Source organism: Balearica regulorum, chromosome 1 (assembly GCF_011004875.1).
Source record: "Balearica regulorum gibbericeps isolate bBalReg1 chromosome 1, bBalReg1.pri, whole genome shotgun sequence".
In the NCBI taxonomy this organism is placed as follows: domain Eukaryota; kingdom Metazoa; phylum Chordata; class Aves; order Gruiformes; family Gruidae; genus Balearica; species Balearica regulorum.
The window spans coordinates 67,034,043-67,060,351 of NC_046184.1; the positions used below are offsets into that span (position 1 = coordinate 67,034,043).

The 26,309-nt window shown below is 43.9% G+C and overlaps 1 protein-coding gene across 1 annotated transcript in view; it reads left to right on the forward strand.

Annotated features, from left to right (window-relative positions):
* TMTC1 (transmembrane O-mannosyltransferase targeting cadherins 1) overlaps positions 1-26,309 on the forward strand; it is a 145,945-nt gene that overhangs the window by 48,063 nt on the left and 71,573 nt on the right. Inside the window, exons 6-8 of the mRNA XM_075756233.1 lie at positions 8,267-8,348; positions 9,330-9,433; positions 23,665-23,854. Coding sequence (XP_075612348.1) covers positions 8,267-8,348; positions 9,330-9,433; positions 23,665-23,854 — 376 coding nt within the window. The remainder of the gene's footprint in view (positions 1-8,266; positions 8,349-9,329; positions 9,434-23,664; positions 23,855-26,309) is intronic.

The window sequence follows — 26,309 nt, forward strand, 5'->3', positions numbered from 1 at the left end:
GCAAAGACAATAGCAAAAGGTTAGAGCCTTAATTCCCTAACTGCACATACATAACTTTAAAGCCACCATGGTTTCTTCTGTAAATTAACAGACTAGTTGGACCAGTGTGTGTTTTCTGACATGAAACGCTTTTCGGAGAGCATCAAAACAACGCAGCAGGCCTCTGCATCTTTTATGGCTTGTTTGTAAATTTTTACTAGGACACTTGATTCTCAAGGACACCTCAATAATTTCCAGTCACAGTAACGGAGCCTTGTGCATGAGTGGAGGATAACCTCCTCCCCTCTTCACATAAAAGCTGGTGAGTAAGGCTAGTTTTTGTGATTGTTTTAGATACCTCGCAGACCCCACGCTCCCTGCCCGTGCACGGTGAGTCTGCAAGCAGCCCTTTTACCAGGCCTGGCCCTGCAGAGCCAGTCTGGCCCATGGATGCTGTGCTGGGTTTTGGGAAGAAGCAGAGTAGATTTAGATTAGATATAAGGAAGAAATTCTTTACTGTGAAGGTGGTGAGGCACTGGAACAGGTTGCCCAGAGAGGTTGTGGATGCCCTCTCCCTGGAAGTGTTCAAGGCCAGGTTGGATGGGGCTTTGGGCAACCTGGTCTAGTGGAGGGTGTCCCTGCCCATGGCAGGGGGGTTGGAACCGGATGATCTTTAAAGTCCCTTCCAACCCAAACCATTCTATGATTCTATGAAGGCTGTATTTGAGAGCTGCCAGCTCTTTCCTGTGCAAAGACACAAAGGCACCAGTCAGTCTGTAGGAGTCCTGGCTATCCTCTGTGGTTTTGGATCCATCTGCTTGTGCTAGATTGGTTTGTCGAAAGCACAGTTGCTTTCATAAGCAGAGCTGCTCTGGGGAGGGTGAGCTCTTAACTGCCTCCGGTGCTGCAGTCCAGCTCCTGAGTGCTCACTGGGGACGCAAGTGAATGGAGCTCCAGTGGCAGCAGATTTTTGGATACTGCCACTGGATCTCTGACAGCAGCAGAGGTCTGAGTATCTCCCTGTATCTCCATTTTTCTCTTCCTTTCTCTCCTGCCAGGCATCTGTTTGTTCCCACCTCCTTTGCGCCTACTTTCCTTTCTTTCTCCTTTATCCCCTCTCTTCTTTGTAACACATACATAGCCTCCTCTTCAGACACATATTTTCAGCCCTCCGCAGTCCAAGCAAATGCCTTCCTCCAGGTTGGCTACAGGCATTGCAGGAGAGAGAGTCTCCTATCTCAATGGCTTTCCAGGAGCAATGCAAGGAGAGCCTGATGCTGTTCCTGCAGGCTCCTGCTAGATGGTGTTTGGTAGGGCTAGAGACCCTGGGGAATTGATACAAATCTCTAGTAAGCATTGCAAATGGAGATTTTTCCCCCCCCCCCCCCAGTGACTTGTCACATGTGTGAAAGCAACAACAGGATCATCTCTGCAGTCCCTCTACTGAATTTCATATCCCTGCTCCAAAGTATGGAACCACTGAAGTTTTCCCAATAAAGTGGTTGCACAACCTTGTCGATACGGGCAAATCTCTCTAATTGCTTTTTCAAGAACAGCCTGTTTTACCTGATACTTTCAAGGAAGAAAACAATTTCAGCTTGACATAAGCTCCTGGAAGGGAAAACTTTCAACCTGAATGAATAAAGCTTGTCAAAAGAACAAGCAGCTGAAAATAGGAGTTTGTAGTTGAATGTGTGGAGCAGCCAAAGCTGCTATCAGTGCTGCTTATAATGCAGTTACTTGAAATACCTCTCTGCCAGCCCTTAACTGGGCTAGGACAGGGAATAACGAGTCTAGCGCTGGATTTCAGTGTCTCAGGTGTGTGTGATGCAGAGGAAATAAAATGGCTGAAATCTATGGAAGCTTTAAATTGCAGGCACGGTGCTTTGGTTTCCTGAGATCTGGCAGAAGGTGGCTGTGCTTTGATGAGGTCTTATTTTTCCTGTTAGTCCTGCTCCACCTTGTCTCCTCGTCGTCGGTGGAATGTCTGGTATGAAAGGAAGCCCTTTTTCATCTTCTTGGTCACATCTTTGATCCATTAAGTGCATTTTGTTAGTTTCTTTTTGTTCCTTTTTCTATTCCTGATCCCTCACTGTGCCTCCCTCTCTTCCTTTCCTTGTTCCTCCCAGTTTTCTTCCTCCACTTTCGTCCCACAGAGAATGAGGTACGTATGTTGCCTAAAAGAATCAGGAAAAGTGAGATCACCTTCTCTGCTGCATATGCCAATGCAGTTATGCCCTGGTCTGCTTTATTTGAAAATCCAAGGAACAGCAAGAACTCCAAATGTGGTCACAACTGAAAATGTACACAAAGAATATGTGACATTATCAGTGCAAATGAGTTAAAACAGTTGTGACTTTCATAAAATCTCTCCATGACCTCCCAAAGAGTTGGTAAACCCGCTTCTGTTTGCGTGTGTTTATGCATCTGGGTCTGTGTGGGTAGTGGTGGCTGGGGTTTAAGGCTCTCCAGGGAGATAAGGAGCAGGGATGCCACACGTATGCTGCGCGGAATGTCAAGACTACTCATAAAGAAGGAAGCAGGGGGGATTTCTTTCTTCTCCTTTGCAAAACTTGTAGCTATGACTGGTATTTTGTGTTCCTGCATTGACAGGTATTTTAAGCAAGTTAAAAATCCAGACATATCTGGAATATATTGTTTTTTCTTTTTTGTTTTTAATTCATTTTTTTTACTCCACAATGGATTTTCATTCCTGGTTTCTCCCTGGGGTATCACATACAGTTGCCCTTCGATGGTTGTACTCAAGGAGGAATATAGGCCGAGCTAGGTTGAAAAGTTATTTCTTCAATATAAGATGTATTTGGCTGGACAGATTATAAGGAAGTCCTCTTTAAGTAGAAAAGGTAAGGTGGTCTTTATAGACAAAATATGGCTACTGTAAAACTTGTGTATTGTCAGCAGGGGAGTCTGTCAAACAGGTTTGGAAATAGGTGTGCATCTACCAATGACCTAAAGCTTTTGACATTCACTTAAAATAGCCCCTTCTAAGTTTAAAAATGTCTTGATTAGAGGTGTCTTACTGTTATCAATAATTAAGAATAACTTAACAGCCTTGCTTTTATACTCATTCTTCTGATGTCTTCCTTTAGTATTAGAGTTTTGAAAGTGGTGGTTGCTGGGAATTTGATCTGTTTCCTGAGAAGAATATAAATGGGAGCAATGATCTTCTCACAGCAAAGGGACCTGGCCAAAACAACCTCTCGAAATACCAAAGCTTGTTCTACTGCGTACTTATCTTGGTCTTTTAGATGTCCCTGATGGGGAGCATCCATCATGCATCCTAATTGTTTGTTTGCTTCCCTTGAGAAAGCCTTCAAAGAGAACACAAGAGCGAGTTCACATGTTATACCAAAGCTGAGTCAGCTGCAGCGTGGGATGACTGCGTTGCCGTTAACAGTTTGCGACAGCTCACGCAGCCGTGGCCATGAACGGCAGCTGAGGGGCTGCCCCGCTCCTTTCTGTAAACTCTATATGCCTCCAATGGTACAGGCAAATTAAAAAAGCTGCCTGCTTCTTAGAGAAGTTTGTTTTGATTAACACAGAGTTCATCTGGTACCAGCAAAGTTTACATTCCTGTAAACTGCACGGTATTGAGTTTTACTAGGCCACCTACCCTGCTGTCTTCAATTATAAAACCTCCAAGTGCCCTGATGATGTAATTGATTTCAGGATGAGCTGTGCTTTTCAGGAAGCCGGAGCTGCCAAATATCTGTCTTGGCCTCCGCTCGAACTGTGCGAGAGAAGTCCCTGCATTATTAAGTATTTCTTGGATTTATTGTTTGTTGTGATTCTGGTTGCTTCAGGGAGTATTCTTGAAAGGCTTTTAAAAGATAGCAAGTAGGCAATTACATGCTGGTTTGCTTTGTGGGAAAGCTGGCATGAAGCAGAGGTGGAACCTCTGCCCAAATGGGCTCTTTTCACACTCGTTTAGCAAACCTGGCGATCTGGATTTCCTCCTCTAATTTCATAATCTCATTACGAAAATCTGGGAGACCCACACCTTGAAACGTTCGCCTGCTCCGGAGGTAGCATTTTGCTGTGCGGAGCTACCATCAATACAGTTTTCCTACGTACGTCCCAGGCCTGCTCTCACGCGGGAATGAATGCGTGTGTGTGTTTTGGCTCGGGGAGCCACATTACGCGGGTCGGGGTGGAGCAGGTGATAGGGAGCGGTTCCCATGAACAGTGGGACATTTGGCAGCCTGGTGTGGTTGGCAAATGCATGGAAATCTGACCTGTAAATGACTTTATACGAGGCAGCTGTTTAAAACGGGTATCAAACAGTTAAACTGTTGTAATAGTAATTTCTTTGATTGTCCTAGCTAAAGACAAAATGAAGAGCTTTGGCTGATCTTAAGGTTGTCTGAACAAAGTGCAACATAATTTTAGATGTGTTTGCAAGCTGCGATTTTACATGTAAAATGCTACTTCATTTTACATGCTGTGTGTCACTGACATTTAGCAAACTTCCTCATCCAGGTCCCATTTGCAGTTCATTTGATTTTAATACATAAACTGTGTATTGTTTTTAGCCTGCACCAGACATGAGATGTTTTACTAGTTACCTACCCTGAAACAAGTAGTAGCCTCAGTAACGTACTCTGGAAAACCACGTGGTTCTTGTAAAGCTTTGATGCGTTCAGCATAACCCATAACGTTTATATCACTTTGACAGGTTGATCTGATGGGTGGACAGCTGGATTCCCAAGCAATGAACCGTGTTATCTCTCGTGGTTTCCAGATAGACTTTGGGACAGCAACTTTCTCAAAATGGAAGAGCTTTGCTGCTTAATTGAACTACTGTGGAAAGAGACATTTCTTAACTGAAGCTGCAAAGTAGCAAAAGCATTTGGAGGAAGGATCAGAAAGCTCAGGACTCCCTGATCTCTCTTGCTTCACCCATTCCCAGTTCATTCTGGTTCCTTCTTGCTTGCTGCCCATCTGCTGTCTAGCACAGAGTGGTGATTTGCAGTTGGTGTCAATGCAGAGGTTTTTTCCTGGAGATGTTACCGCTCCACAACATAAACTGCGAGGGGCCTGTCAGGATTTTCTGAAATGCTTTCAAAAGGCCTGCTCGGCAGCAGCCAGAGCTACCTTGCAATTTGGTGGAGCACTTCAAATTAACTTTGACTTGCAGATAAGGAAAAATGAGGAAAGGCTGAGACAGCTGGGTCTGTTTAGCCTGGAGAAGACTGAGAGGGGATCTCATCAATGCTTATAAATATCTAAAGGATGGATGTCTAGAGGAGGGGGCCAGACTATTCTCCATGAAGCCCAGTGACAGGACAAGGGGCAACGGGCACAAACTGGAGCACAGGAAGTTCCATCTCAATATGAGAAAAAACTTCTTTACTGTGAAGTTGACAGAGCACTGGAAGAAGCTGTCCAGAGAGGCTGTGGAGTCTCCTTCTCTGGAGATATTCAAAACTCACCTGGACATCATCCTGTGCAACCTGCTGTAGGTGATCCTGCTTTAGCAGGGGGGTTGGACTAGATGATCTCCAGAGGTCCCTTCCAACCCCTACCAATCCGTGAATAAACTCATGCCTTGAAACTGTTTAGTAGCTTGCATGGTGTTATGCTTGCTGCAAGGAAGGTGTGAGATGTGGACAGCAATTTAGTTTCTCATAGGCAGGTAAAAAAAGTCAAAATCAAGATGTTTAAAGTGTAAGCATTTCTGCACTGCACTGCCAAGGATGAAAGAGCAACTACTGCCCTCCATTTACATTCATTTCCTGGCTTTAATTTTCTCCTCAGGCCAGCCTTGAGAGGGAACAGAGATGGTAATAATGAGGGTTCTTCCATGCTCTATGGTGGTCTCCAGACCTAGATCAGTGTTTGCAAGGCCCTGAAGCACAGACACGCTTTCCTGAGCCTCAGCAGCCTAAAATGAAATTTACCCTTCTTGCTGAAGGGCCACCTTCACAAACAGCATCTTGTCCCTAGTGGTTGTTCCAGCTGGAACATCTTCGATGCACACTTGATTTGTTAAAAGCCAGATCGCCGCCTAGCATGGCAAAGCAGCGGGGTCTGCATGTTCCCCCCCCCCCCCCCCGCCCCCCAAGTCTGTAGCTTGCCCGACCACTGATGGCCGTTCTGGGGGGTGGCAGACACGTGGCCCGGAGATGGCAGCCGACTCATGCGTTTTAGGTCACTGGTGTGAGGTGATGCAGTTTCTCAAGGATGAAATTGGTGGACTTCTTAACACCGATAAAAGCACTCCTCTGTCTCTAATTGAAGTCTTGGAGAAAAAGCTGAACTGTTCTGGCTGATCTTTTCCCAGAATAATTCCACCTAAAGCAAATATTTGTAATGGAAAATTTCTGTCCAAAGTGTTGCTAAAACTACAAGTGAGTGAAAACAGGTTCTTGAAAAGAGTCAGGCAGCTTGATTAATAGAGGGCTCTCCTCCCTCCACCCATAAAAATATAAACAAAATGCAACCCAACACTTCTGTTCCTGCTGCAAATCACGAGGGGGCTGCGCTGCATAAAAGGTTCCAGTAGGGAACAAAAGACGAGGGTTTGATCCAAATGCTATTAAAGTCACTGAGAGTCTTTCCCTTTGGCTCTGGTGGGCTTTGGAGCAGGGCCATGGTGAACACTTGAAGGCCAACCTGACCTTTCATGCAGAGAGGAAGCTGAAGGTTTAGTTTCATCTCACTTGTGCTTGCTGGAGCCTGATTAAAATCAGTGGGAGCTCGAAAAACTTTGCACTTTGCAGAGTTCGGCCCTTGAAGACTAGTCTGACACTAAGTCAGACTCGGTGCTTAAATGTCAACATTTGTAAATATGTAGACAGACACCAAAGACTGAAAGTCATCTGTCTTGCTTTACAATGTATGGTTTAGTTCCTAAGTTTTAGGCATGATGCTTAGGGAAAGTTTTCTGAAGAGCCGTTATTTCGTAGAGAGCACCCAGATGTACTTCCTTCTTCTTGTTAAGTGCTGCCTCTGTTTCTTGCTGGCTTTTCACCTGGTGCTTTTGTCTGCAGTGTAATCTTTTCTCCATCTTGCCATAGTGACCAGGCTTACAAACTTCCTGCTATAGAAAATCTGAACAAAAAGCCAGATATTAAAGACTCATGGCAGCATTAGGAAGTGCTGCAATCTTTTTTTTTTTTTTCCCCCCCAAAGACTTGAAGGGTAGAAGCAATCAGATGATAGACTATCTTGAGGAATTTGGAGAGGAAATAAGATGCGTTTTATATGCTAGATGGGAGAAATGTATGATGTTTTCATGCTTGGAAAGGTAACTTGTGTGCAGGTGTTGTGATTCATGCTGCAGGTTTTGTAAATCATTTAAATAGACTGTCCTGCTACTGATTGTATGTTACACAGAGGAACCTGCAAATGTTTTTCCTCTGAATTTATTTTGTTTACTCGATATTTACAACTTCTTAAAATTATTTGTCATTTTTTTCAATAGTTTTCTAGCTCCTATATGCTTAAAATATTCCTGTTGTCTTTTCTGTATTTTTTTCTCAACCCTTTATTACAATGACAAAGCCTCTGTAAGGTTCAACAGAAATGGAATTATCATTGAATTAATGTCATAGGTATGGCACCGTTTGTTATATTAAGAAAGCTCCTTAGAATTTGGCAAGTGCTTCTACTCTATATGAAAATAAATGTGTAGTTTTGGCTCCAGATACCGTTTAATTTTACTCATTGAGAAACAGGAAGGTTTTTATGAACGCTCCTACAATAAGCCACCTGCGTGTTTGTGCAGTTAATTATCATAACACCTTGTCAGCAGACTTGTAATGAAACTTAAGCGCGCAGAATACACTTTAAAAAATAATAATGCTTAAAATAAGTTCAGTTCTGCTAGACAGTTATTCCCATCTCCAGAGACTGACCAGATAGCAGGCAACGAGGAGTTTTTGCATTTTAATCATGGCCTAAAATTGAATTGCTCTGTTTGGGTGACCTTTTAAAAATGTGTCTCGGTGTAGTCTTCTGGGAGTCTGAAGACCGCAATCTTAGTGAGACACATCTGGGGATTTTCTGAGTTATTCGATAATTTAAAAAACAAAACCAGATTTTGATGGGGAAACTGCAATGCATTACAGGGTGTATTATTTGAAGTGGTCTCAATATTTTACTTAAGTAGCACGGAAAGAGCTTTGAAGTGCAAGAGTGATGTCATTATTACTGCACATTAGTTTAAGGTGGTTAAAACCACGTACAGCTTTTTTTTTCTGGTTTGAAAAACGAGTCATTGTTTCAAAGTATTTCAACAAATATTTGTTTCCTTCTATTTCAGCTACCTGACTGCAAATAACAACCAGAATTTCTTGTATACTGCAAGGCCTTTTCTGAAGAGAGCTGCTTTGGTGATAAGCTATGTAAGTACGAATGCACTGACCATGCATTTCTGTGTATGTGACGGGAATGAGGATGGCGTGGCGGTATCCCAAAAGACTCAGAAAGCTTAGATGGCACATCTTAATAAAAAGTTAGTCTTGGAAAATAGTCTAGAAAACTTCAGCTGGGCAGAGGCAAGAATATTGCCGTGTTTTTGGTTCAGATTTTCTTTTAATTTATAGTGGTTGCCCTTACAACCGTGTAATCATCTGTGAGTACTTCCTGCCCTAAATACAGGGGGACACTGGCGCTCGGCTGACTTTTCAGTGGCATGCTGTTAATTTTGGTGCAGGGCTTGGTAAGAGTGACAAGAAAAGCTCTGCCTGCAAATACCTGCTGCTTGCCATGCTCCAAGCAGGACTTGACATCTACAGGGCAGAGAGCAAGCACCTCCGCGGGGGTCTGCAGCTCCCTGTGCCGCTCTAGGAGCTGCACCCCCTCGCTTGTCGCTTGACAAGTGGCTCTCAGAAAGGTGGAGGAGTGCCAGCCCGCAGAAGTCCTTTCAGGGATTAGGATTACTCAGCATGAGAAACAGCGATGGAGCTTGTCCTTACGCCTGTGCCAGCATGAGTGAACGATAATAGCTTTTAAGACAGCAGCCATGTTTTTCCCTGCTGTATTTAGGTAGAGGTCAATATCAAAACTCTGCAGTCTGAGCTGCAGCAGGGTGACGGATTTGTCTTTCAAAACACTGCCTTTGTCATGGGTAGCCGAGATATGCCAGGTGCTGTCAGTAACGCGCACGTGAAAGAGGGGGACACAACACAGCGTGCTGTCTGTGCTGAGGGCTGGCACGTTTGTCACCCTGCATAGGGTAGCAAAATTGAATTTTGCCTAAACTACAGAGCTGAGTCGCTTCTAGGCACAGAGCAGAGCATGGAGAGCTATCACAATAAAATATTTGCTGGAGGCCTTAGTTGTGCTTAGTAGCACGTTGCTAACCAAGATGTTGTTCTTTGAAGGTGATTCTTGTGTTGTATTTCCGCCTCTGGATGATGGGAGGATCCATGCCGATGTTTTCTGAGCAGGACAATCCAGCTTCATTCTCACCGTATTTACTGACAAGGTAAAATGTCTCTAATCAAACAAAAGTTTTCAAAACTGTAGTCTTGATATTATTTTTCCCTGCACTAAAATGTTTTACAGATGGCAAATGAGAAGACTAGTTTTGTTGTCTTTTAACTTAATTACTTCTTATTGCTCTGTCTAGAATAGAAAGCAAGCAGCATTATTTGAACCTCAAAGCATGCTCCAGGTCCTGTAGAGTTATATTACAGGTGCTTTCTTACTAAAAAATGTGGGCTTATTTTTTATACAAAGCCCAAAAAATATAGTTTAATTACCTGAGGGAAAGGACCAGAAAGCCCAGTGACTGAAGCCTAATCGTAAACATTAAAACTGGCTGATTCTGAGGTATTGGACCCGAGCATTCAGTTTCGGCTTCAGCTGAAGATTGTATAAAAAAGGGATGACCATGCCTGTTGGTGGAATATCGGTGGCCGATCAGTGAAGGTGGAAGGCAGGACCCTGGCGGCACAGAGTGCTGACTTACTATTGCACAGCTATGGCTTATAGATTAATTAAAAACAATGAACTTGAAATTTGTGTTAACAGGTTTTTGTTATTTTATCACTTTTTTTTTTTTTTAAAGATACATAAACACTTAAATTTGGTAATTTTTTTTTTCCCTTGCCTGGGACCTGGTGTGTGGTTAGGTGGGCTGATACCACATCCCTCTGGCTCTGCTGAGCCAGACCTGCAAGGCAGTGGCAGCTGTGACTTAGCTCTTCCCTCCAGGCCTAACCAGACCAGTGCTCCAAGAAGGTGGTAGGAGGTTGATTTCCTCTTAAGACAGGGTCATGCGCATAACTGTTTGCTCTGGTTAGCTACTGAGCTGGGAAAAGACACTTTGGAGGCTTCTGGAAGAATTTCCTGATGTCTCAAATGAAATGGGAACAGTCCTCCTCTGTGTCACTTTCTGGCCTTGCTGGCTCCTCATTCCAGCAGCGGAATTGCATCTGAGACACAAGTTAAGATCAAGCAATCCTTATTCAACATCTGCTGTAGAATCGGACTGGATCTCGTTTGGGAGACCTTTACGATAATGTGACAACTGCTCCTCTTACCATCAAGCTGAAAATGCTTCCAGGACGCACGTTGTCCGATTTGGAAAGCTCTGAGCTGTTCGCTGCATTCCTGGCAGAGTCATTAATACCAGACTCTGTGCGGCACAGCGTGAAGGATTTGCTGCTGTCCCTTTTTGATATGTTTATGCTGAGATGGAGGTCATCAAGTCATAAATGATCCTGGCCTGATTGCAATTACGTATTCTGTGCTGCGAATGTCTTTCGTGTGTTTGTCTCTTCACATCTTGTAATGACAGGGTAAGGTTTTTTAAACCGAAAAGCTAAGTCATTCTTGGGGTATGAAACAGTAACTATTTTTACCACCGGCACTGTGCATTTTATTAACAGCCTTATGAAAGACAAGTGAGAGCGCTGCTGGCTGACGTCCTCCCTGGCCCCAGCAGCAGCCCTGGCTTCACCTGCAGTCCAGCAACACCTACCTGCTCCAAACCTAATTAAGGAAACCCTTGCCAGTAAAACCCAGCATTATTATTCTGGGGGGATTCTAAAACCCTGTAGTTAGCCCAGCTCTTCCACTTCTGCTGAGCTTGATGTTAATCCTCATTTTAGCCAATTTACCCAGAAGCCTGTATCTTCCATCCAGAAAACCGATCCCTTAGGCAAGCCCAGATGACAGCAGTTACGTGACTTTCCACTCTGCAGAGTTAAATTTAGCTGGTCGGTTCCTGCTGTGCTGATCTAGCACCAGCCTCCCATGGCTGATGCTCAGGCACGGGTCCTGACAACAGAAGCTGAAAAGTAGGTTTGTTGCTGAATCCTGGTCAGGGTCTAGTCAGGAGGCAGGACTGGAGACAAGGCTGCAACACTGGCTCAAAGTCCATCCAGGAGAAAGGGCAAGTGGTGGGAGTAGAGACAAATGAGAACATGTGTCTTGAGGCGGTCCATCCAGGAGACAGATTACCTACAGCACAAGTCCAGTGCCCATCCAGGAGAGAGGGCTGAGCTGCAACAGGGCTCCCAGAGCAATGGGCATTAGGTGTGGGGCCAGGAGAGGCTCATCAGGGCTCTGACAGCCTGTTGCCACAGTTCAGTACCTGCCGCTTGCCATAATGTGCATCTTGTTGTTGACCTTCTGTGACAGTCCTTGTCCTCACCCTCTGGGCATTGTAGGATATAGAAAGAAGATGGGTCCTGAGCTTCTGTTGACCTTAACCCTAGTCTCCTGGCATGAGCCTTCAGCTTAGATGCAATATATCTGCAGAATTCTTTTCTCCAATTCTTGTTTCTCTGAACTCAAACCATAAGCTGACCACCACCTTGAACTTGCAGCCAGACAACCTGAAAGAGGCCAAACCCCAGCTATCCTGATCCCATGCACCACCCTAAGCCTGCAGGATCCACCTGCCAGCATGGTAGGCTTGCCCAGCAACACCTTCTGTGCTGAACCCAGACCCTTCACCTCAATATAGTCAGTGACCCACCGACGGCCTCAGAGCTAGCTATAGGCCCAGTTGCACTGCTGGCAGTAGTCTTCATGTTAGACCTGTGGAGTCCACCTACAAATGAGAAGTCATAGATGACAGCTGGTTTTTTTAGTGTTGTATCTTGCCAGTCTTGTGGAGCTGTGGGAAGATGAATTGGTTGGTGTAGATGATACCCTAAAAGTTTCTGGACAGCTGGGGTGGCAAATTTTTGCCGAATGAGTGGTCAATCCTGCAAGGTAGACAGAGACGCAGTGACTGTGTCTGAACTGGCAGCCCATGATGCACCCACCGACCACAGCCTTTATCTTGGCAACAAACCTCTTCCTTCCTGACCTCCTCTTCCAGACTCAAACTATAACTCTCACCTGAGACTTTATCTTCCATGGTCAGAGCTGAAGCTATTGCTGCAGAACTGACATCGTGCCAGTCATTATGAGTGCAGAACTGGGATGTCAGATGGAGCCAGCAAGGTTGAGTGGTGTTGGCCTGGTTTCCAGGAAGATCTGTGTGTCCGGCCAGTGGGAACACTAGGCTGAGGTGCAGGGCTGGCATTCAGCTTGGGTGCAAGGAAGAGGGAGGCTGAAGAGACAAGATTGTTTTTTAAAGCCTGGTATTTCCACAGGGTAGAAATAAGAAGTGGTGTTAGCTGAGTAAATTGCTTGAGGGTGGATTTGGAAGCGATACAACTTGCTGGGCCCAGTGTTAGGGGTGACATTAGCTTAGGGTCTAGGACATCAAGGCTCAAGGATATTTGACATCCAAGCTGGTGTGTGTGGTTGCTTGCCCAACTGGTGGATGCCCAGTGACATGAGAGAGTTTGTGGTTATGGCCCAGACTCAGAGAAGCTGCTAAGCAGTGTGAGTTCCTCAGCTGTGAACACCTACAGCAGCATATGAAGAGTTCATGTGAGAAACTTTTAATGAGGTTTTGAAGGCAGTAATTAGGTCACAGCACTGAATTTAAAGCCAGGATGTTATTTGCAATTATTTGGGTTAAGTTGGGAGGAAGAAAGTGGAAGAGCTAAGGTGTCAAGACCAGAAGGGAGAAGCCCCATGAAACTAAAAGGCCAGTGTTAGGTGGTGATCTTGAGGTGCTTACTAACACCTTAACTATGGCTGAAGCAAGGGTTAGTGCTCAGGCAGTGGGCAAGTTGTTTTGTAACTCTCTGAAGATCACACAGGGTGTAAATAGGAGTTTCTGTTTGCAACCAGTCATCTTTATTTGCACTGAGCTGGAAATGTGGTTACTGTGCATGTCTCGCCAGGGTAAATGTTATGGTTTTCAACAGAACTGAAAGTTATTGTAAGACTTGGCCAACACTGTGGGGCTAGGAGGAAGGCTGATGACAACAAGTAGAATAAAAAAGAAGAAAAACAATAGTTTGAAAATGTGTGGCAATCTTTGTGAAATGCATAAAGTTAGACCTGGAGTTGGGGTCTTGGCTGACATAAGATGATCCCAGAGGGGCACTGTTAACTCTTGCAAGGTTTCTGTGTCAGCTGTACAGGTGCGGTTTGGCTAGAGGCTGGCAAGGGTTATTAGAATGTGGCTAAGATTAGGGGTAGATTTGTAAGTATGAGTAATGTGTAAGTAAGTATTGAGTAATATGTAAAGGTGTAAGTAAATATTGAGTAATGATGTCAGATTTTGTCAGCCCTTATGATGCTCATAGTGCGAATTAGATGACAGGGTGTGAGAGAGGTCTATGCACCCATGATTGCATGGAGGAGGGGAACATGTAGAAATTAAGGGGCACTAAACGAATCTAAGAAGAGACGGATTCAAAACAAGCCAAGGAGGTGGCTTGCAGCAGGTAATTGAGCCGAGGAGCTCCTTACTGCAGGATGCTGTGGGTGTGCTGAAAGTTTATGCAGGCTCATAGAGATTTGCCAAGTTAAAAAAAGAAATCCAGGCTACTAAATATGCAGAAACCACATCCAACTCATGGACATCATGCTAGCTAGAAACTGGAAAAAAGTATCGTGCTCTTATCCTGTTCTTACATGTTTTACTTGGCATTCATTTTTGGTCACTGCTGGAGAATGTCTGGACAGACCTTTGGTGTGTCCCAATTTGGCCTTAGAACATGACTATATGTTCTGTGTAACCTATCTCCAATCTTGCACAACACAAAAGTAGACAGAGAATTGATTTATTTAGTCATTGGAAGATAAAACGTGCTGAAATAGTGACAGTTTTTCAGTCTTTTTTTAAAAAAAATCATCTGTTCAGTATGTTCACTCAATTACTGTCCTTAAAATCACAAGTGAATGGAGATGCAAATAAATGCTTTGGAAGTCAGAATGTGAATGCTTCAGTCTCTGCAAAGTGCTGGATTTTCTAATATTCCCAAATACCTTAGAACTTCTAGTGAGATAAATGAAAGCCACATTTCCGTGTCGTGTTGCTTGGGAAGAATAATCTGAGAAGATGGAATCTGTCCATCACTCCCTTTGTCAGTGGAGGCAGAAATGAAGGTGTTGGGAATCCTGCTGTTTGTAAGTAAGCGCTGCCATTAGAGCCTGTCCACGCAGTCTTGTACGCCACTGCAGAAAGGACGTACCTTCTCCAGTGACCTACCTTAAAGAACGGAGATTTCCTGTTGTTGTGACTTGCCATCTCGAAATCTGCTGTGGGTAAGCTGTTGCAATAGAAAAACTAATCCCAAACATCTGTTTACAACATTCGTGCTTGTATTAGATGAAAGTTGAAGGAGAATGCAATTAGAAAGGTTTCAAGAGGTACACAGTTTTAGGTAAACAGTGTGCTGAAGTGCAGCTCGAGTGTTAGCAGGGTGTTGAGCGGTGGGCTGTCATGCTTCAGATGTTTTGCACAATGTTTCTTTATTCTGCTGTTCTTGAGGGGAAAGAGCTAGGAGGCCTCTGAATAAACAGATTGTATTACTAACACTGTGGTAAGACAAGGGAAAAGTCCATTGTACAGCGTGCCTCAAGGTGTATGAAGCAGATTACATCTTACCAGTAATTTCAAACTAAGAAAATGGGTGTTTTAAAACTCTATATTCAGGAGTCAAATTATATTAATTTCTGCTGGCACTTGCTTGTGACTTCCCTTGGCTGATCGCTCTGGGCATGAAGCTGGCTTATTTGTCTTGTTGCATTAAAGAGTTAATGCATTTCTACTAAGAATGCCCTGAGATAGCATTGTCCTGTGGTTGAACTGCTCTCTCTGTAAGCTGGCTTTCTGCATTTCTTTGCTGTTTCAATCAGGTAAATGAGAATTCAGTGCTGCAGAAAGCTGAAGAAATGCTTCTATGTAAAAACCGGCACATACTGCTTTTCATAGAGATTTGTGACTGTTTTCTGAGCAGTACGTTTAATCATCCCAGCTGTAACTTCAAAGGGAATGGACTCCCGAGAGGCACAGGGCAGCCCTGTGCTGGAGAAGTGGGTCCCTGTGCCAGCCAGTTCTGCCAAGGCAATAGAAGTCAAGTGCAGCAACTACTCCGGTATAGGATTTTCACTGACCTTAGAGTAGGAAATGTCATTAAAATAGACTCCTGTGACGTATCCGTTCTTAATTAGCCAGGCTTGCACACGCTTCCTGAGTGGAAAAGTTCTGCCTGTTTTGTCAGTGCCTTCTATTGTGTGCCCAAGGGCACTCAACTTCGACACTACGTGTAATCTCTGCAGGCACCCACCATTCAGGGCTCGCTTCTAGACAAAAGGGCAAACAACAGGGTTGGTCAGAATAGCTGTCATGCCCACCCAGGGGCCAGACAGTCCATACATTAAATGTAAAATGTATTTTTTATTCCAAGGGGGTCGGGGGGAAGCCTATCTGGAAGATGTTGCTGCAAAGCAGAAGGCCATCCTACAGTAGCAGGTTCCCAGAGGAACTTGTTTTCTCAGAGCCACTTAACTGAGAGAGATGATGAAATCTTTCAAGTTTTCTTGGTTTAACGAGCAAACCCAGGTAGGTAGCGCTGCTCTGGAAATCAGCTTGATAGGCATTTTTAATGGATCATGGCGTTTATTGCAAGCACTCGTTACACAACAGGCCTTCCCTGCCAAAATCCAGCATATGGAGTGGAAGGGGTGCAGCCAAAGCAGAGGCCATTAACTCCTATAGGCAACACATTTTGGTTTTCAGAAAACTTCCATGCCAGGAGGGCTAGACCACAGCCAGTCTCTGAGGCAAAGCAGCATGTCCAGGACATCCCTTTGGCTCCTGCCAGCGCGGTGTAGGTAACGCTCAGGGGGTACAATGGACCGTTTCCAGGAACATTGGTTTGTTGGTATCACAGCGGGCTTATGAACTCTGGTTTTAATTTCCTGAGGATCAGCCACCAGTACCTCAGCGGCTGTCCAGAGGACCCTCCATCCCCACTGCCTCAGTGAGCCTCTTCTGAAGCAATTGCCCAATGGTGGCTGGGGCTTTCAGCTGCATGACTTGTGGTGCGTGCCGCTGTCAGTGGCGAGATGAGGATCACGTTTGATCCCAAGGTGCTCTCTCACCCACAGCACGTGGGGTTAGCGGAAGGAAAACACTACGAGATCAGTCCTGGGTTTTCCAGCATTGAGACTGAGACAGCAGACTTGGGTTTCACTGGAAATTCACAGTCTCTTTGAAAGTCTGTACTCTTCAAGTGATATTTTTCAGATTCTTAGCTGCAGAGTTGAAAGAACTGAGAGTGAGCCATTCACCAGATCAAAGCTCTTCAGGCTCTGAAGCTATAGAGGACAACACAGTCTGCCTTTTCCTCTGTGCCCCTGGAGCCCACAAACCCACCTTCCAGAGGAGTTACCTTGCTATTCATCAAGCTGGAGCTGTCTGTTTATCCCTATTCTTTCCTATTCCTATCCTCCACTGACTGGCAGCTCTTTTCCCCTAGATGCAGAAGTTTTGATGAAAGGGAATACACAGGCACTTTTGCCAGTTACGGGTATTTTCTGTCTAGCTGATACATTTGGATGTTAAATTGGAATTAGTCTGTCTGTCGCTTGTTTGTGTAGTCTTACTCCACTGTCACCGAATGTGCTGGATAGTGTGGTTTTTCTTCCAAGGGTACGAAAAGAAAATGTTTAGGCTGACAATATAGAGAGCAGGAAAATAAACTCATGTGGGAAGGTATGACTGGACTGGCAGTTCCCTAGGGGCAGCACAAATATAGACAATTTTAAGACAATATCCTTAAATATCACCACCTGGTTATAATTGCAGCCACATGTGTCCTAGGAGGACATTATTGAAAAGTGGTCCATCAAACACACTTGGTTTTAGGGCTTTGTAGAAGATGAAGAGAGCTTTGAGCTGAAATCAGTTCAGCTGTTAATGCAAGTGAGAAGCTCTTTTCCCTAATAAAGGAGCTCTTCTCACCCTTACAGTGAACTGAAACCTCCCTGAGGCTCTGGCAGGGTGCAGGTCTTCTTCTCAGAGAGCATTAACAAGGTCTGTGATTTCTGAAAGGGCAACAACTATCTTCCTGCTTCTGTTTCAGATCCCTCCCACCTTTGTACACCCTCCTCTTTTCCCAAATACCGGTTAAGTGCACCCTTATCTATCTAGATAGGTCCATCTTTTTTCCCAACCAGGTGAATATTTTGCCTTTGCCTTGCTAAAACTCACAGTGCAGGAAAATCTTCCGCTTGCAGGTGCATCTCCCTCTGGTCCTTTGGGGTGAGGTGGTCCCTTGTTTGTCAGGAATGGGATGGGTTGTCCCAGAACTGGGTAGGTGGTAGGTTGTACTGCTGTATGCACCTGGAAAGAATAGGGTCACTGTCCCCCACTTTTCCGTGCAGCCTTGGTGGGGCATGATCTGAACCTTGTAATCACTTGTGTAGCACAGTTTTGGAAAGAAAGCTATAATCTCAGTCCCTGGGAGCTGGGGGGAAAAAGTGTAAAATGCTTGAAAATCAGAAAGCAAATGAAACTCCTCATAAATTTCTATAAATCTCATATTTTTTTTAGCTAGTCTCACAATCCTCATGTGCTCTGATTGCCTGGGTTTGGCAGAGCTGAGACTAGAGCTTTTCCAAGCTCGTTAGTCTCTATTACAGCAAAGGGTAACAGACAATCCCTCAAGTATTTTATGTCATATTGTTTATGGCTTCAAGTAGCACCCTTTACTTTCATTTTTGCAGCAGAAGCAATCAGTTCAGATAGTTGTTTTCTGCAACAGGTTCTAGATATGAGTCATCCTGTATTTATCTCCAACAAAGCACGCAAAAGTAGATTTAAACTAAAAAATTTAACACTAAACAAACTGGATTGCCATGACAACACCTGCTACCTACAGGAGGAGCTCTGTTTTTCTGAACATGCCAGAGATGCTGAGAAGTAAAAAGAAACATACAATAACTGCTGAAACTTGGATTTCTGTGTTCAATTTGCAAATTTAAAAAAAAAAAAAAAAAGACTCTGCTGTAATGCAAATGCTGTTAACCAGCCTGGGGGAAAACTGATTGCCAATTAAGAGGCAGATTCTTCCAATCACTTCACCAGTAATACTCTGTCTTGCCTGGGATTAACTGCTAGAGCAGGAGATGTTACAGGCAGGGATTTTTCTCCCTTGGAATTCCAGTAGGCACGAACAGCAATACAGAGAAGATTATTAATTTAAAATGTAATTCAATTAGTCAACTAATTAAAAGAAAATACCTTTGTTGCCATTTGCAGGTAGGCTGCTGAAATGTAATTAGCTCTTGGAATGATTCCATGAATCTTTGAGTCTTTTCAAAATTGGCAATTATTTCCTTGCTGTGTCAGCTTTGGTGAGACGGTTCATTGGAAGATTCTCCTGCATTCAGCTTTCTCCCTAGTTAGCCTTGTGAGACAAGAGCCACATGGATGTAAAGGAATATAACGTGCTTTTGAGAGCCATAAGTAAAAAAGCAGCACCAAATTGTCAGTAGCTATTAGCATCCTATTGTTAGCATCCTGCTATTTTCCTGTTCCTAGTACTTAGGGTAGTGATAGTTCATAGTGCTTTATTTTATACGGCCATCCATTGCATTCAAGGACAGGTTACCAATGTTGAAAGCATATCCAAGCTTTTACTTGGATCAGAGCTTGCTCAAAGCTTTCTTGCAGCTTACAAATGCCTGCTAAAATCAGGCAGCGCCCTCCTGGATCCTGCTTCTGGGTCTGCTGTTGACACATGCACGATCAGTGAGAGCCTTCAGGCTCCACAACCAGAGACGTGGCCAAGGGTTTTCCAGTAGGATGTCTGGAGGGGCAAACCAGTTGACTGTACGTAGGTGGTAATGACTGTCACAGGCTTTAAAATCGTTTGCCGTTGTTGGCAGAGCATATTTAAGATACTAATTACTACCATAATGGAATGGAGCAATTTTCCATCTCCTCTGGGACCTGCCTCTGGCAGCAAGTTGTGTATGTGGCTCCCGAGGAAGACAGAAACCCCACAAGCACAGAGAAAGAGAGACTTGTTTACAAACCTTTCTTCATCAGTGTGTGTCCTGGAGCCTGTCTTCTCATCTTCAACAGCAGTTTGTCCTAACCTTCTATCAGAAATGCTTTAACACACACTAATCCTGAATTCCTCTTAAAATTTGTTAAACTGACTCAATTTTTTATGGCAGCAAACTGTGTTTGTTTGTTCTGTGCTACGTAATGATTTATCAGTTCCTGCCTTATCAGTGAAGATAACTGCAATGCTGCAGTTTGCCAAGATCCCAAACGTTGTCTCGATCCTTCCTACCCTGCAGTTCAGTCTTAGTAAATAGGGGAGGGTTTCTGGTGTGCATTGTTGTTAGCATACAAACTACCATCAGTGTTGTGATGCTTACTGAAAATGTTAATATGTAATGGCGTAAAAGGACACTTCCTCCAAAAACTGGGCTCTCCTAAGACACGAAGTCCAAAACTAACTCAACGCTTCTGAAAATCTTAATGTACACACTTGTAACAATATCATATGTCATAACATTATTGTGATTGATATAAATGGACATGCTTTTTATTTTAAAGCTCAAAGGAAGAAATTCTTTACTAGGAAGAAATTCTTCACTATGTGGGTGGTGAGGCACTGGAACAGGTTGCCCAGAGAAGCTGTGGATGCCTCCTCCCTGGAAGTGTTCAAGGCCAGGCTGGATGGGGCTTTGGGCAACCTGGTCTAATGGAGGGTGTCCCTGCCCATGGCAGGGGGATTGGAACTAGATGATCTTTAAGGTCCCTTCCAACCCAAACCGTTCTATGATTCAAAATGGATCTCAGTCTGGCTTTTAAGTAAGTAGCTGTAAATAAATGCTGGCAACCCTTTCTGAACCGATGTTGTATTCAGACTGCTACAGAAGTCTGTTTTGCAGCCGAGCAGAGATGGGGCCAGGCCAACCGTAACATCATGAGTGAGCGCCTTGGCCTTCTGTGATGGGGTTACAGCGTTGGTGGACAAGGGAAGGGCAACTGACATCATCTACCTGGACTCGTGCAAGGCATTTGACACTGTCCCGCACGACATCCTTGTCTCTAAATTGGAGAGACATGGATTCGATGGATGGACCACTCAGAGGATAAGGAATTGGCTGGATGGTCGCATTCAGAGTTGTGGTCAATGGCTCAATGTCCAAGTGGCGTTCCTGAGAGGTCGGTACTGGGACCAGCACTATTTAACATCTTTGTCGGCAACATGGACAGTGGGATCGAGTGCACCCTCAGCAAGTTTGCTGACGACACCAAGCTGTGCAGTGTGGTCAACACACTGGAGGGAAGGGATGCCATCCAGAAGGCCTTTGACAGGCTGGAGAGGTGGGCCTGTGCGAACCGCATGAAGTTCAACAAGGCCAAGTGCAAGGTCCTGCACGTGGGTCGGTGCAATCCCAAGCAAAACTATAGGCTGGGTGAGGAATGGATTGAAAGCAGCCCTGAGGAGAAGGACTTGGGGGTATTGATTGATGAGAAGCTCAACATGAGCCAGCAGTGTGTGCTTGCAGCCCGGAAAGCCAACTGTGTCCTGGGCTGCATCAAAAGAGGTGTGACCAGTAGGTTGAGGGAGGTGATCCTGCCCCTCTACTCTGCTCTTGTGAGACCCCACCTGGAGTACTGCATCCAGCTCTGGGGGCCCCAGGACAGGAGAGACATGGAGCTGTTGGAGCGAGGAGGGCCACGAAGTTGATGAGAGGGCTGGAGCACCTCTCCTATGAGGACAGTCTGAGAGAGTTGGGATTGTTCAGCCTGGAGAAAAGAAGGCTCTGGGGAGATCTAATTGCAGCTTACCAGTACCTGAAGGGGGCCTGCAGGAAAGATAGTGAGGGACTGTTTATCAGGGAGTGTAGTGACAGGACAAGGGGTAATGGGTTTAAGCTGAAGGGACAGTAGATTTAGATTAGATGTTAGGAAGAAATTCTTTACTGTGAGGGTGGTGAGGCACTGGAACAGGTTGCCCAAAGAGGTTTTGGATGCCCCATCCCTGGAAGTGTTTAAGACCAGGTTGGATGAGGCTTTGGGCAGCGTGGTCTAGTGAAGGGTGTCCCTGCCTGTGGCAGGGGGGTTGGAACTGAATGATCTTTGAGGTCCCTTCCAACCCAAACTATTCTATGATTCTATGATTAAGCTCCACCAGATTTTGTGTTGCTGTGTTTCTCTGTAATGCAGACCAGAAGAAATTGGCTTGGCAACTAGAAAAGACATATTTGTTTCTTTAGAAATAGTGAACAATCAAAATTGTAAGAGGAGTAGAATTAGATTATGTTTTTGAGGGATGCTTTCTTAAATAGAAACTGGCCTTTTAGTCACTGCCTCTGTTAAGAGAGAAAATAATTTTTCTTCCCCCCCGCTTTTGTTTTCTACCTCAGGGTGGGGAAGCGGAGGAAAATGGAGGGATGGAAATGTACCAAATGGCCAAAAACCTTAAAAATGTGAGAATATTCCATTTTCCATCAGAATTGGGAGCTTACATTTGCAGGGAAATGAGAATGTGCCTTTTCCACTGTTTACAGTGAAACGTTATTCCAGCTCTGTAAGCTTCTCTGCTTTTGGGTCGCTGTGTTTCTGAAGATGTTTGTTTTTCAGATGAGAAGAGAAACTGATATCCTAACAGTTTGCAGTTATTCAAAAATGTTTTCACAAAAATTTAGGCTTGTTTCATCCCCGTGTCTTGGCCCAACATGCGTCTGGGAACTTCCTGCCTGCCTGGAGTCACATTTAGCTTCAGTGTCTTACCCCTTCTGCCACAAATCTAATGTAATGTTGTAAGTGCTATTGTAAAGGACTGTATTTTGACCCCAAAGAGGCCTGTTTGTAAGTGGTGAGTGAAACAATCCTCTGTCTACATGGCTCAACATCTCTTGGGCATCCTTTGTTATCATTTTAATAAACCTGCTAAGGTACCATGGCAACTGGGTGTGATAACAACAGCCAAAGCAGGCTCAGATGAAAGAAATCCTGTACAGGATAGAATATAATTTCTTTTTTTTTTTTGAGTATTCACCATCTTTGGTGCTGCGTACAATGTGAATTTTTCCATTTGTGAACAAAGGAAGTATTTGTCTGTTCTAAGGTTGTCGCAATTTTGCTTGGTTGACTTCTTGATAGCTGGGGTAATTTCCGGCCTCTTGCATACAGAAGTATTTGAAAGCTGGAGAGGCTCTGTTTACAAGGACATGTAGTGATAGGACAAGGGGTAAGGGCTTTAAAATGAAGAAGGGTAGATTTAAATTAGATATTGGGAAGAAATTCTTCCCTGTGAGGGTGGTGAGGCACTGGCACAGGTTGCCCAGAGAAGCTGTGGATGGCCCCTCCCTGGAAGTGTTCAAGACCAGGTTGGATGGGGCTTTGGGCGACCTGGGCTAGTGGAGGGTGTCCCTGCCCATGGCAGGGGGGTTGGAACTGAATGATCTTTAGGGTCCCTTCCAACCCAAACCATTCTATGATTCTATGAAATGTGATTTGAGGGGGATGCATTTTTGGACAAGTAGGTGCCAAGCAGCAAAAGTTTGGGGGTAGAGGGGATGTTGATTTGGTTTTATTTTTTTCTTCTTTTCTTTTCATTTTTTTCTGCTTTCTTTAGCCCAGTTGCACACATGCTGTTCTTGTGCAGTCTTCTGAAAGCCCTGCATACTTCCCAGAGGGCAGCATGGTTCCCCATTTCCATTCTCCATTAATTTCCTCCCTATTGAGAATACCAATTAATGAAGATTACAACAATTTGAAAGGCTCCCTACTTCTCCATTACTTCTGTGGCCAGCTCATGCAAGCTGTCCCCAGCCCTAACAAGCTGGGATGGGATCAGCCGAGAATCACCCTGTGCCTCCTTTCTTCTGTATTTTCTCTCTGTGCCAGGATGCAAAGAGAAAAGACAGAGAGGTCTGACTTTAATTGCTCAATATTGTGCACATAGGACAAATTGTAAGTTAAACCCAGCTAGAAGTGATGCAGTGAACCATGAAACAGTTCAATATATGTCTGTACCTGCTTAGTTATTATTCATTTATTGTTGAAGCTGGTAGAAAGTCACTTCAAAAATCTAGTATTTGAATGTGAGATGAAGCTTGCTTAGTTTTCCAAAGGCTGGTGCATAGAAACCACATAAATATTATTGATCTTATGTTATTTCTTTAAATGACCTGTTGAAGCGCCCCTCACCTATGTTAGCTTCTCTTTATTGACAGAGAGTTATGGTATTGCCTATGAGTGCACAGCTAATTTTTTCTTTCCTCCTCCCATACAGTAAGTGGTAATTGCCAAAGGAAAATGTTTCATGTGTTGGCAGTCATTCCATATATCACACTACCTGTTTTCTTTTGCAGGTTTCTAACTTATTCCTACCTTCTGGCCTTCAATGCCTGGCTTCTGCTGGCACCGATCACCCTGTGCTACGACTGGCAGGTCGGCAGCATCCCTTTGATCGAGTCCGTCTGGGATGCGAGGAACTTAGCCACAGTGTTCCTGGTGCTGGTCATGACGTTACTCAGCCTACACTGCATCGCTGCATTCAAGGTAACGCTGAAAGACACGCGACACGACGTTTTGGTTAAAATCTTTTGTTTCTTAATCTTCAGATGAAGTGGTTGGTAAATGCAAGTTTTCCTCTCAAATGCATTGGATTGAGGTGAAAAAACCATACTGCTACATAACTAATGCAGGCAAGCTTAACAGATGAAAATGTCCCCCTAAGTTGAATGTCTCAGCCTCTAATTGCTCTGATTTGAGGGCAAAACTGGGCCTGGAGTCCTGCATTCAATTAGAGTTAATGATCCAAACCCCACTGAAGTTGTTAAGTGTCTCTGCCTCCCCCATAGTCATTAGGCTTTTTGTCACTGCTTCAAACAGGACTGGGAACTGTCATCTGCAGAGCTATTTGAAAATGAAATAAATTCTTGTATTCATACCTTTACTATGCTTCTAAAACCTAAATGCTGGATACAGAAGATTTCTTATCAGCAAAGTAATGGAATGTAGGAAATTTGAAATTATCTGGAAATTGTTATTTAGTGTAAATAATGTAGTGGAAAGCCAAGCTTCACAATTCAGCATTTTAGATCCACCCTTAATCATATCACAGAAAGGAAAGTGAGGTTGTACTAGACTTGTCAGAGATCAGATATGCACGTACATGGAAGGGGTGTCTTTGTGGATCACGAGGAGTTACAGGCAATTCCTTCTGCAGCTGTGTTGTGGAAGCTTCTTTAGGAAAGGTGTTGGTAATCAGTTCTGAAATAGTGGAAAAGTTTCTCTTCCTTAAACATACACCTCACTCAAAAGCATAGTAGGGAAGTAATGGGTTATTAATACCTATGTTATGCTAGAATGTGCAGGTCATGTACGTGCTTCAGTCTACCCTGACAGTCTTCTCTGTGCTCCTGATAAGGAGACAGAAAATGAACCAAACAGTTTGAGACTGCAGAGTCATTAATTTAGATTATACATTGACAGTCGCTGTGTGGGAAATAAGGGAAAATACCCTATTAGCTATTCACTAGTTCTACCTGTAGGTCGTACGTCATCTTGTATTCCTCTTGCTTTCATTACTCACTGCTAGAGATACTCAGAACTGTTTGTATTAGACCTAGTCCTGTTCCCAGGGAAGTTAATGATAAAATTCTCATTAGCCCAGTACTGAACACTTCTGAAAAATCTTATCCCATGTTCTTTGAAGTTTCAGTTGCTTTCTATTTCTTCTCCTGTTGTCAGAATTGGTACTCTGTGTAAGATGAATGTTGTTGGTTTGCTGCAAAAAAAATCTCTCAGGATTATTCAAGGACACTTTGTGTTATTTTATTTTGGGTATAACGTTAATCCAGGATTCCTCTGGGTAACTGAATTGTGTGTCTTCTGTCAAACTGCAAAACAAAATATTTCAAAACACTTTGTGCATTAAATGTCTAGATTTTATCACATTATTTTTTTCCTTCTGTTTTTTTTTTCTTAAAGGCAAAACAATTCAGTCTGGATTTATGAATGTCACTGTTTGATTTGAACCTGCAACTTCTAATTTTTTTGTGAGAATAAGTTCACTGCTTTGCCCTTAACCACTATTAATGTTGTGTTAAGCAACATGAATTTCGCTCTCCAGGCATTTACTTACTGGATGCTTTGAAATTCATCTTGTAGATTCCCTTGTGTTTATTATTGAAAACCCCAAACGTGGAACAAACTGGATCTGAAGTGATCTGCTTTTGTGTCTCATCCAAGTGAAACCAGAACCATCACCTATTCTTGACAAAGTGCTCCAATTAGTCTCCGCTCACAGCCTCCCAGCAAACCCACTGTGAACATGGAACTGGCAATGGTTCCTGGGGATCAACTTGGACATGCTTCCCCCAGCCCTAGGTATAGTTAGAGGTAGCTGAAATATTCTGCTTTTCAGGAAATTCTAAACTTCTGGAGCTATTTTCTATTTTATTTTTAACAACTCCCATAACAACCCAATTGTGATACTGTCATTAAGCACTATGAAGATGATTGTGCCGAGTAGTATGAATTATTGAGGAAAGCATACAGTAGGAAGAGGCACATTTCCTGGAAATAAATTATCCTGTTTGGCTTCAGACACTCTCAGGAATGTCTTCTACCACGAGGAGAGGGGAGTTCAGGACACGTGAACTGCAGGCACAATTCATTATATTAGGCTCTTAAGAAAGCCGCTTTCCAAATGCAACAGCGGTCGCCTTTCATACGACATTGCTTCCCCTAAGTAGGACCATCGTTCAGTCAAGCCCCAGACAGGTTATTTCTCAGTGTTCTGCAGCTTGTAGGCAGCATGGGATGCATCAGTTGATTTTTCACATTTCATAAAGTGTAAGATGTTCTGCTTTCTTTTCAAAGCAAACACACAAAACTGTCTTAGCAGCCATTTTTCTCTCCTTTTTCATTGCAAAGTCAAACTTGGAAGCAGTAGCTTGCGATTTTCTAAGGAATGGTTTTAGAGAAAACAGGCATGCGGTTTGTGTGC